Here is a 12,043-nt window from a genome sequence, read left to right as displayed (position 1 = left end):
GGTTTTAGAGGGGAGGGTGTAGGGAGATGGGTTAGCCTGATGGTGGGTATTAAGGAGGGCACAGACTGCATGGAGCAGTGGGTGTTATATGCAAATAATGAATCACAGAACACTACATCAAAAATTAATGATGTACTGTATGGTAACTAACATAACAAAATAAATAAGGAAATGAAAAAATGAAAAATCCTGCAAAAATATTAAGTCAAGAAAAAGTAATTCTACAGAAAATTAATGACTGGATAAAACTAAAAACTAACATGTTTGGGGCACCTGGGTGGCTCAGTGGGATAAGCCACTGCCTTCGGCTCAGGTCATGATCTCAGGGTCCTGGGATCGAGCCCCGCGTCGGGCTCTCTGCTCAGCGGGGAGCCTGCTTCCCCCTGCCTCTCTGCCTACTTGTGATCTCTCTTTCTCTGTCAAATAAATAAATAGAATTAAAAAAAAAAAAACAAAAAAAAAAACTAACATGTTTGGTGGCCTTCCATTCTTTTTGAAATTGTGACAAATGTGCACATATACAATCAAAAATGAGAAGCTTGTTCAGAAAATCCACCATTTAATAAGGAATTGTGGGATTCATCCTGAGTTAACTTTGAAATGTTCCTGAATTCTGGGGAATACTGAAAAAGATGGTGTTTGGATCAGTTTACATAGCACCAAATGTATTCTTGGTTACAGAATTCATATCGGAATTGGGTTTTTAGGATATTAATAACTAAGTTTTGGAATCTTAATATTGTGCCAGTTGTTTGGTAGACCTTGGTGTTTTATCTTTTCATGTTTTAAAATGTATTAATACATGTGCCAAACAAGAAACTGAAAACTAGGGGGAGGAGTCAAGATGGCGGAGAAGTAGCAGGCTGAGACGACATTGGGTAGCAGGAGATCAGCTAGACAGCTTATCTAACCATTGTGAACACCTACAAATCCAACAGGAAATCGAAGAGAAGAAGAGCAACAATTCCAGAAACAAAAAATCGATCACTTTCTGAAAGGTAGGACCTGCGGAGAAGTGAATCCAAAGCGACGGGAAGATAGACCCCGGGGGGAGGGGCCGGCACCCGGCAAGCGGCGGAGTGACGGAGCACAAAATCAGGACCTTTAAAAGTCGGCTCCATTGGGAGACATCGCTCCAGAGGCTAAACTGGGGGGAAACCCAGGCGGGGTCAGCATAACCCCAGGTCCCGTGGGGTCACAGAAGAACTGGGGGGTGTCTGAGTGCCACAGAGCTCACAGGTATTAGAGCGGGGAAGCCAGCTACAGCGACAAAGCCGAGGAGTGAGCTCTAAGCTCGGGGTTACCTTGTGCCGGTCGCAGGCTGGGTGGGCTCGGAGCGCGGCCGGAGGCCACAGAGATGAAAGCGACCCGGCGCTTTTCTCCAGCTCCAGCAATTGACTGCTTTCCTCGCGGCGCGACCGCAAGCCAGGGAGGCAGGGCTGTTGGGCGCTTTGCTCTGAGAGCGCACTGAGGAGCGGAACCCCAAGCTCTCGGCTCCTCCGGGCCGAGAGATTGGGAGGCCGCCATCTTCATTCCCGTCCTCCAGAACTCTACGGAAAGCGCTCAGGGAACAAAAGCTCCCGAAAGCAAACCCGAGCGGATTACTTAGCCCGGCCCCTGGCAAGGGCGGTGCAGTTCCGCCTGCGGCAAAGACACTTGAGAATCACTACAACAGGCCCCTCCCCCAGAAGATCAACAAGAAACCCATCCAAAACCAACTTCAGTCACCAAGAACAGCGGAATTCCACAGCAGGAGAAAACAAATCTTATCTGGACAAAATGACAAGGCGGAAAAACTCACCTCAAAAAAAAGAACAAGAGGCCGTACCGAAGGCTGGAGACCTAATCAATACGGACATTGGTAACATGACAGATCTAGAGTCCAGAATGACAATTCTCAAGGTTCTAGCCGGGCTCGAAAAAGGGATGGAAGAAATTAGAGAAACCCTCTCTGGAGAGATAAAAGCCCTTTCTGGAGAAATAAAAGAACTAAAATCTAACCAAGTTGAAATCAAAAAAGCTATTCATGAGGTGCAATCAAAAATGGAAGCTCTCACTGCCAGGATAAATGAGGCAGAAGAAAGAATTAGTGACATAGAAGACCAAATGACAGAGAATAAAGAAGCTGAGCAAAAGAGAGACAAACAAATACTGGACCACGAGGAGAGAATTCGAGAGATAAGTGACACCATAAGACGACACAACATTAGAATAATTGGGATTCCAGAAGAAGAAGAAAGAGAGAGGGGAGCGGAAGGTATATTGGAGACAATTATTTGGAGAGAATTTCCCTAATATGGCAAAGGGAACAAACATCAAAATCCAGGAGATGCTAAGAACGCCCCTCAAAATCAATAAAAATAGGTCCACACCTCGTCACCTGATAGTAAAATTTACAAGTCTTAGCGACAAAGAGAAAATCCTGAAAGCAGCCCGGGAAAAGAAGTCTGTAACATACAAGGGTAAAAACATTAGATTGGCAGCGGACCTATCCACAGAGACCTGGCAGGCCAGAAAGAACTGGCATGATATATTCAGAGCACTAAATGAGAAAAACATGCAGCCAAGAATACTATATCCGGCTAGGCTATCATTGAAAATAGAAGGAGAGATAAAGAGCTTCCAGGACAAACAAAAGCTGAAAGAATTTGCAAACACCAAACCAGCTCTACAGGAAATATTGAAAGGGCTCCTCTAAGCAAAGAGAGACCCTAAAAGTAGTAGATCAGAAACAAACAGAGACAATATACAGTAACAGTCACCTTACACGCAATACAATGGCACTAAATTCATATCTCTCAATAGTTACCCTGAATGTTAATGGGCCAAATGCCCCAATCAAAAGACACAGGGTATCAGAATGGATAAAAAAACAAAACCCATCAATATGCTGCCTACGAGAAACTCATTTTAGACCCGAAGACACCTCCAGATTTAAAGTGAGGGGGTGGAAAACAATGTACCATGCTAATGGACATCAGAAGAAAGCTGGGGTGGCAATCCTTATACCAGACCAATTAGATTTTAAGCCAAAGACTATAATAAGAGATGAGGAAGGACACTGTATCATACTCAAAGGGTCTGTCCAACAAGAAGATCTAACAATCTTAAATATCTATGCCCCTAACATGGGAGCAGCCCACTATATAAACCAATTAATAACAAAATCAAAGAAATACATCAACAGTAATACAATAATAGCAGGGGACTTTAACACTCCCCTCACTGAAATGGACAGATCATCTAAGCAAAAGATCAACAAGGAAATAAAGGCCTTAAATGACACACTGGACCAGATGGACATCACAGATATATTCAGAACATTCCACCCCAAAGCAACAGAATATACATTCTTCTCTAGTGCACATGGAACATTCTCCAGAATAGACCACATCCTGGGTCATAAATCAGGTCTCAGTTGGTACCAAAAGATTGAGATCATTCCCTGCATATTTTCAGACCACAATGCTCTGAAGCTCGAACTCAATCAGAAGAGGAAATTTGGAAAGAACGCAAATACATGGAGACTAAACAGCATCCTTCTAAAAAATGAATGGGTCAACCAGGAAATTAAAGAAGAATTGAAAAAATTCATGGAAACAAATGATAATGAAAACACAACAGTTCAAAATCTGTGGGACACAACAAAGGCAGTCCTGAGAGGAAAATATATAGCGGTGCAAGCCTTTCTCAAGAAACAAGAAAGGTCTCAAATACCCAACCTAACCCTACACCTAAAGGAGCTGGAGAGAGAACAACAAAGAAAGCCTAAACCCAGCTGGAGAAGAGAAATCATAAAGATCAGAGCAGAAATCAATGAAATAGAAACTAAAAAAAACAATAGAACAAATCAACAAAACTAGGAGCTGGTTCTTTGAAAGAATTAATAAGATTGATAAGCCCCTGGCCAGACTTATCAAAAAGAAAAGAGAAAGGACGAAAATAAATAAAATCATGAATGAAAGAGGAGAGATCACAACCAACACCAAAGAAATACAAACAGTTATGAGAACATACTACGAGCAACTCTACGCCAACAAATTTGACAATCTGGAAGAAATGGATACATTTCTAGAGATGTATAAACTACCACAACTGAACCAGGAAGAAATAGATAACCTGAACAGACCCATAACCAGTAAGGAGATTGAAACAGTCATCAAAAATCTCGAAACAAACAAAAGTCCAGGACCAGACGGCTTCCCAGGGGAATTCTACCAAACATTTAAAGAAGAATTAATTCCTATTCTCCTGAAACTGTTCCAGAAAATAGAAATGGAAGGAAAACTTCCAAACTCATTCTATGAGGCCAGCATCACCTTGATCCCAAAACCAGACAAGGATCCCACCAAAAAAGAGAATTACAGACCAATATCCTTGATGAACACAGATGCGAAAATTCTCACCAAAATACTGGCCAATAGGATCCAACAGTACATTAAAAGGATTATTCACCACAACCAAGTGGGATTTATTCCAGGGCTGCAAGGTTGGTTCAACATCCGCAAATCCATCAATGTAATACAATACATTAATAAAAGAAAGAGTAAGAACCATATGATACTCTCAATAGATGCTGAAAAAGCATTTGACAAAGTACAGCATCCCTTCCTGATTAAAACTCTTCAAAGTGTAGGGATAGAAGGCACATACCTCAATATTATCAAAGCCATCTATGAAAAACCCACGCAAATATCATTCTCAATGGAGAAAAACTGAAAGCTTTTCCGCTAAGGTCAGGAACACGGCAAGGATGTTCGTTATCACCACTGCTGTTCAATATAGTACTAGAAGTCCTAGCCTCAGCAATCAGACAACAAAAAGAAATTAAAGGCATCCAAATCGGCAAAGAAGAAGTCAAACTATCACTCTTTGCAGATGATATGATACTATATGTGGAAAACCCAAAAGGCTCCACTCCAAAACTGCTAGAACTTATACAGGAATTCAGTAAAGTGTCAGGATATAAAGTCAATGCACAGAAATCAGTCGCATTTCTTTACACTAACAACAAGACAGAAGAAAGAGAAATTGAGGAGTCAGTCCCATTTACAATCGTACCCAAAACCATAAGATACCTAGGAATAAATCTAACCAAAGAGGCAAAGAATCTATACGCAGAAAACTATAAAGTACTCATGAAAGAAATTGAGGAAGACACAAAGAAATGGAAAAATATTCCATGCTCATGGATTGGAAGAACAAATATTGTGAAAATGTCTATTCTACCTAAAGCAATCTACACATTTAATGCAATCCCTATCAAAATCCCATCCATTTTTTTTAAAGAAATAGAACAAGTAATCCTAAAATTTATATGGAACCAGAAAAGACCTCGAATAGCCAAAGGAATATTGAAAAAGAAAGCCAAAGTCGGTGGCATCACAATTCCAGACTTCAAGCTCTACTACAAAGCTGTCATCATCAAGACAGTATGGTACTGGCACAAAAACAGACATATCGACCAATGGAACAGAATAGAGAGCCCAGAAATAGACCCTCAACTCTATGGTCAACTAATCTTCGACAAAGCAGGAAAGAATATCCAATGGAAAAAAGACAGCCTCTTCAACAAATGGTGCTGGGAAAATTGGACAGCCACATGCAGAAAAATGAAGCTGGACCATTTCCTTACACCACACACGAAAATAGACTCAAAATGGATGAAGGACCTCAATGTGCGAAAGGAATCTATCAAAATCCTTGAGGACAATGCAGGCAGCAACCTCTTTGACCTCAACCGCAGCAACTTCTTCCTAGGAACATCGCCAAAGGCAACAGAAACAAGAGCAAAAATGAACTATTGGGATTTCATCAAGATCAAAAGCTTTTGCACAGCCAAGGAAACAGTTAACAAAACCAAAAGACAACTGACAGAATGGGAGAAGATATTTGCAAACGACATATCAGATAAAGGGCTAGTATCCAAAATCTATAAAGAGCTTATCAAACTCAATACCCAAAGAACAAATAATCCAGTCAAGAAATGGGCAGAGGACATGAACAGACATTTCTGCAAAGAAGACATCCAGATGGCCAACAGACACATGAAAAAATGCTCCACATCACTCGGCATCAGGGAAATACAAATCAAAACCACAACGAGATACCACCTCACACCAGTCAGAATGGCTAAAATTAACAAGTCAAGAAATGACAGATGCTGGCGAGGATGCGGAGAGAGGGGAACCCTCCTACACTGCTGGTGGGAATGCAAGCTGGTGCAACCACTCTGGAAAACAGTGTGGAGGTTCCTCAAAAACCTGAAAATAGAGCTACCCTACGACCCAGCAATTGCACTCCTGGGTATATATCCTAAAGATACAAACGTGGTGCTCCGAAGGGGCACGTGCACCCGAATGTTTATAGCAGCAATGTCCACAATAGCCAAACTTTGGAAAGAGCCTAGATGTCCATCAACAGGTGAATGGATAAAGAAGATGTGGTATATATACACAATGGAATACTATGCAGCCATCAAAAGACATGAAATCTTGCCATTTGCGATGACGTGGATGGAACTAGAGGGTATCATGCTCAGCGAAATAAGTCAATCGGAGAAAGACAACTATCATATGATCTCTTTGATATGAGGAAGTGGAGATGCAATGAGGGGGCTTGGGGGGAGGTAGGAAAAGAAAAAATGAAAAGATGGGATTGGGAGGGAGACAAACCATAAAAGACTCAATCTCAAGAAACAGACTGAGGGTTGCGGGGGGGAGGGGGGACGGGAGAGGGTGGTGGGGAAATGGACATTGGGGAGGGTGTGGGCTATGATGAGTGCTGTGAAATGTGTAAACCTGACGATTCACAGACCTGTACCCCTGGGGATAAAAATACATTATATGTTTATGAAAATTAAAAAAAATATATATATATTAAAAAAAAGGAAAGAAACTGAAAACTATTATATTATACTTTGTATTTTTACTTTAATTACCATAATCATGTTGAATTTCTTTGATCATTGATTTTATTTCATGTGGAAAAGCTAATTTCTTCTTAAATTTACATCACTTATGTTTTCACTAGCTACATTTTACAATCCAAATGCTACTTTTATTGTAATATCTAAATGGATACAGAAAAAGAGAAGTTTCTCTACCAAGGGATTATTACTTTTGAAAGGACCAGATACAGTTTTCTTTTTAAAATTAGGTTATTTTAACATTGTTTTGTTAGAAAATATAGGTGAAGTGGTTTCAAGAAAGTATTTTGTTCCTCTTGAACAAGATAATGTTGTGTGTTAACTTTTCTAGCTGTAGCTCCAGTTTGTCATTTAGTGTTAAGAAATCAATTATTTGAATGCACTGAAAAAATATTCTTACCATCAACAAAATAAATTATTGAAATTTAAAACAAATTGAAATTTAAAACAGATAAGCTTAACTCAATCCATAAACTCTTACAGTGCCCCCCTAGTCCTTCATCATACTCCCTTTCCTGATCCCAGAGTTTCTGATTAACTCATTTATCAAACAATATAAAAGATGATAAAATCTTTTGTACCGTGTTGTAAAAGTAAGAGAGAAAAGAATTTCCAATTGTGAGATTTAAGTTCTCATCAGAATATTAGAGGAATATTATAGAAAGCAAGGAGATCTTTTTGGTAACATTGAAACCAAACTGCCCACAACAACTTTATTCAGTGGCCCTACCGATCCCTGCTTCCCCATCTGCATTATTCAACATGAATAATTGACAATTGTCTCAATCATGTGTAAAGTGCTAGTAACCACATTAGATTCAAATCTCTCTCCCTACCAGATTGTCACCAATGAACGTCACTCATCCAGATATTTCAAGTCCTAAATCAATCTGCTCCCAGTTTATGGCTTATAAAAATGAAAATAATCCTAGAAGATATCAAAATGATACTTTCATTTATCCAGTGTATCCACACCTGGCATGATCAACTATCCCTACCCTAATTTTTGTAAAGAGGTGCCACATAACTCTAAATGTAATTTAGAATTTTTTTCTTTACAATTTTAGATAAAATTTGTGTTTAGTGAAATGCAGTGAAATTAATTGTACAATTCAATGAATTTTGACTAGTGCATCCAATGCTGTAATCTACATCTCTATCAAGGTATAAAGTATAGATCATTTCCATAAGGTTTGAGATTCCCTCAAACCTCTTTGCAATGGACTCTGTCATCTTCACACCTCACCCCAGGCAGCTGTTTTTGCCTGTTCTGGAATTTCAAACAAATGAATCACCCAAGTTGTATTCTTTTGCGCGCGGCTTCTTTATCTCAGTATGATGTCTATCTGTAAGATCCATCTGTACTGTGGTATACTTCAATAGTTTATTACTTTTTATTGTTAAGGTAGTGTTCAATGATATGAATATATGATAATTTGTTTATCTATTCATCAATTGATAGACATTTATATTGTCTCCTCCTTTTTTTGGCTATTATGAGCATAAAGCTGTAATGAATTTTTTTGTCCAAGTATTTTTGTGAACATGTGTTTTCACTTCTCCTGGGTACATACTTAATAGTGAAATTATGGGTCGCGAGCTAAAATCCAGACCCTTTTGACTGGAGGGCAATACCTAACCCGAAGGTTTTTATTTATCAGATATCCACTGTTCACCCTCAACAAGAAGACCCAAATAAACCCTACTGGATTTTGAGGTTGGTCACAGAACACAATGAAGCAGAATTTTTTGAAGTGAAAAAGGATACAGAACGAGCAGACGAAATCCGAGCCATGAAGCAAGCCTGGGAGATGACTGAGCCAGGAAGAGCTATCAAGGTCACTTGAGTTGGAAAAGTTGTTCTTTAACTCTCCATTCCTAGGCACCGGTTTGAAGTGAGAGCCATGACGGTGAAAGCACATAGTCTTTCCTTTAGGAACGGTATCTGGAATTTTGTTAGACACTCACTAACTACATGTTAAGACCATATTTAAACACATTGTGAAATGTGCAGAATGGCTGATACCGGATGACTCACAAAAGCCAAGCACATGATGGTGCCACTTTATTGGCCCAAACTGTGGGTTCCCTCGTTCTTTTACGCAGTGTGGGCTGTATTGATGTGGTTTTGGAATATACATGAGGTTCAGTGGGGTGAGGTCTGGAGCCAATGACCAAGAAAGAATTCTTGTGACGTCTTTGGTGCAAAATGTTGGTTTATTGAAGCACAGGGACAGGACCCATAGGCGGAAAGAGCTGCTGCCCAAGGTTGTGAGGGGTGGCTGACTGTATACTATGGGGTTGGGAGAGGTAAGGAAGAAGAGAGGTTTCTGAAAGAACTTTTGTTGTTAAAGAAGACGCACAGGATACTAGAGGCCTTGCGACTGTCAAGTTAGGTTGTTTTACCCTCTAGCAAGGCATTAACATGAAGATAGTTGGAAGCTTCCTGGAGGAACATTATACTCTGCCTGCTTCAAGTATCTGTGAATAGGCTTATAACCACATATCTACATTTCCTTCTGGAAGCTAGGCTATTGATAGAAGTGCTTCGTTCTTATAAACTGCTGACACATTTGTAAACTGAGGGAGACTTGGGTCTTGCAGGATTGTGATCTCGATCAATTAACTATTTGTTTTTCCTTTCCTTGGTTTTAGGGCAGCCAGAAAGTGCCTGAGGAATGTCACATAGATCCCATTGGCGGGGGTGGGGGGGTGTGGAGGTGTGGGGTGTCAGGTTCTGCTTTGTCCTCAGCTTGCCTTCTGTTCCCTCATCAGGATCCATGTCTGTCCTCACACTCCTACGTAAGAAAGCATAAGCATGTTTAATATGGGTTTTCATGTACTTTGAACAGCCTTGCGTGGATAAAAAGCCTGTGCTGCCCCTTGTGGAATATACATACTTCACATCTCCCTCCCGACTCTATGTAAGAATCATCGCTGTAGTGAACCATTATGACTCATATGTGTTTCATGTCCCTACTCAGGGTTATTAAGCCAGATGAAAAAGGTTCGGGAGCAACTGGACCTAAGGCTGCATGCCTTGTGTATCCGTTTTAAGACTGTTTCTTTGTTAGCTCTCAGAAAGAACTGTCAGAATTATGGATGGCTTAGAATTTGAGTTTTTTGGATAATAAGAGCTGGCCTAGTTCAAACTGCCCTATTTATTCTCACTTTCCTCTTTCTTTCATGCACCCTTGAAGTGTTGTTGCCTGGGCCATTCATTGATGGTGTTTGTTCTTCAGGCTTCCCAGGCTCGCCTGCATTACCTCAGCCGGTTCATTAAGAAAATACCGGATGCGGACAGCATGCCTGTGTCTGAGAGCCAAACCAAAGCGCTGGAGGAAGGTCAGTGAGCCCTGCCCCAGCCCCCTCAGAGCACGGAGCTGTGCTTTGCACCTCTTAAAAGACAGAGGATTCTACAGGATAGGAAAATAGATTCTGATTTTTTTTTTTTTTAAATCAAGCAGATGTTTGCTTTCTCCCCAAGCAGATATGGTTTTCTCCGTTTAAGAAAAGATGAAAGCAGAAATAAGAGTGAAGCCCAGGTCAAGATAGCCGTGTGTGAACTTAAAGGCAGGCCCACGACTGTTAATCTGGCACCTTTCTAGTAACAATAGCTGTGAATAATAACAATAAGATAAAGCTAACTGCTTTTATTGAGTGATTCTTGTGGGCCCAGAACTGAAAATACTAATTATTTCATGGAACACTCACATGAATCCACTATAATCTGTAATCTATAATATGATTTCTGGCTTACCAATAAGGACACAGGCCCAGAGTGATTTACTCTGCAATTTGCTAAATTCACAAGATACCCAGAGACAGGCCAGCTTGCAGATAGCTCTCCATGACGCCAGAGCACCTTCACTAACCCTTCACTGCCCCTATCTATAACCTCCTTGGGATGCCCAGGTAGGCTGAAGACGTTAACATCCCCAACCATGCTTTTCCATGTTTATGTTCTTAGGAATGCAATTCAATGATTTTTATAATGAAAATGTCCCTTAACTTTTTATATAAAGAGTATAAACAGCAAATATCACCCTGATTTTGTTTCCTGGGATGGGTACTCTTCACAGAACTTTTTATCTCCTTTTAACCTACGGCAGCTATGAGGTAGACACTATTATTCCTTTGTACAGATAAAGAGACCAATGCTCAGAGAGTCACCAAACTTCCTAAGTCACAGACCTAAAAAGTGATAGAGTAGGTTTTGAAATATTTCTAACTCCCAAAGTACTCACTTTTCTAAGTGTTAAAGTCTAATGTCATATCGAGAATACAAAAATGAATAGGTTTTATTATGATTCTATCATCTCATTATTTTAAATTTTATTATTTTATTAGAGTTTATTATTGTTTTTAAAAATGTATTAAGTTATATGCAAAAGAAAAATGTTGCACAGGACACTTGTTAAAAATGACAAGGAACACTATTCAAGACTATTGCAATAGGGGTCAAGACTCTTGCAGTAGGAGAGAGAGAGATTGAATTCAGCTTTGAATACAGCAGGGACAAGTGGGGTTTTATAGTGACTAGGTACGGAGTGGGTGGAAAGTTACCCAGAAAACTTGGTTAGATATCGAGGGTAGGGGGAAGAGAGGAGCTGGATTGGAATATCAAAGCGGGAATGGGGGGCATTTCTTGATAAATTAGTCCAGCAATATTCTTTGCCTAAACTAGAATTCACAAACCAAGGAGAGGCCTAGTTGAGAGCAAGGCTCAGAGGAGGCTGACCTTGTCCTACAACATTCACGCAGTAAAGACACAAATATTCACTGTACAACTTGACAAATTTTTATATCCGTACACACTCAGGAACCACCATTATCAAGATATAAAGCACTTAAACATCCCCAAAGTCTTCCTCATTCCCCTTCTGTCAGCCATTTTCTCCCTCAAAGTAACAACTAGTCTGACCTCTATTACCCTGTTTCCATTTTGCCTGTTCTTGAACTTCATATATTTGGACTAATACAGTATATACTTTCCATCCCTCACCATGAAGCTCTTCTAACTCTTCTTTCGTCAGATTATTAAGGTGTGTTTTAGAAGAAATTTGTTTATTTTATGTAAGTTAAGCTTCCTAAAATAAATTTATTTTTAATTTT

The 12,043-nt window shown here is 40.0% G+C and overlaps 1 protein-coding gene across 1 annotated transcript in view; it reads left to right on the top strand.

Moving 5' to 3' along the window:
* ADGB (androglobin) overlaps positions 1-12,043 on the top strand; it is a 189,622-nt gene that overhangs the window by 166,016 nt on the left and 11,563 nt on the right. Inside the window, exons 33-34 of the mRNA XM_080806887.1 lie at positions 8,590-8,766; positions 10,171-10,273. Coding sequence (XP_080663013.1) covers positions 8,590-8,766; positions 10,171-10,273 — 280 coding nt within the window. The remainder of the gene's footprint in view (positions 1-8,589; positions 8,767-10,170; positions 10,274-12,043) is intronic.

The sequence above is a fragment of the Martes martes genome (genome assembly GCF_963455335.1).
Source record: "Martes martes genome assembly, chromosome: 6".
In the NCBI taxonomy this organism is placed as follows: domain Eukaryota; kingdom Metazoa; phylum Chordata; class Mammalia; order Carnivora; family Mustelidae; genus Martes; species Martes martes.
Note: the sequence above shows the minus strand (reverse complement) of the source record. Positions and strands in the feature narration are given on the sequence as shown.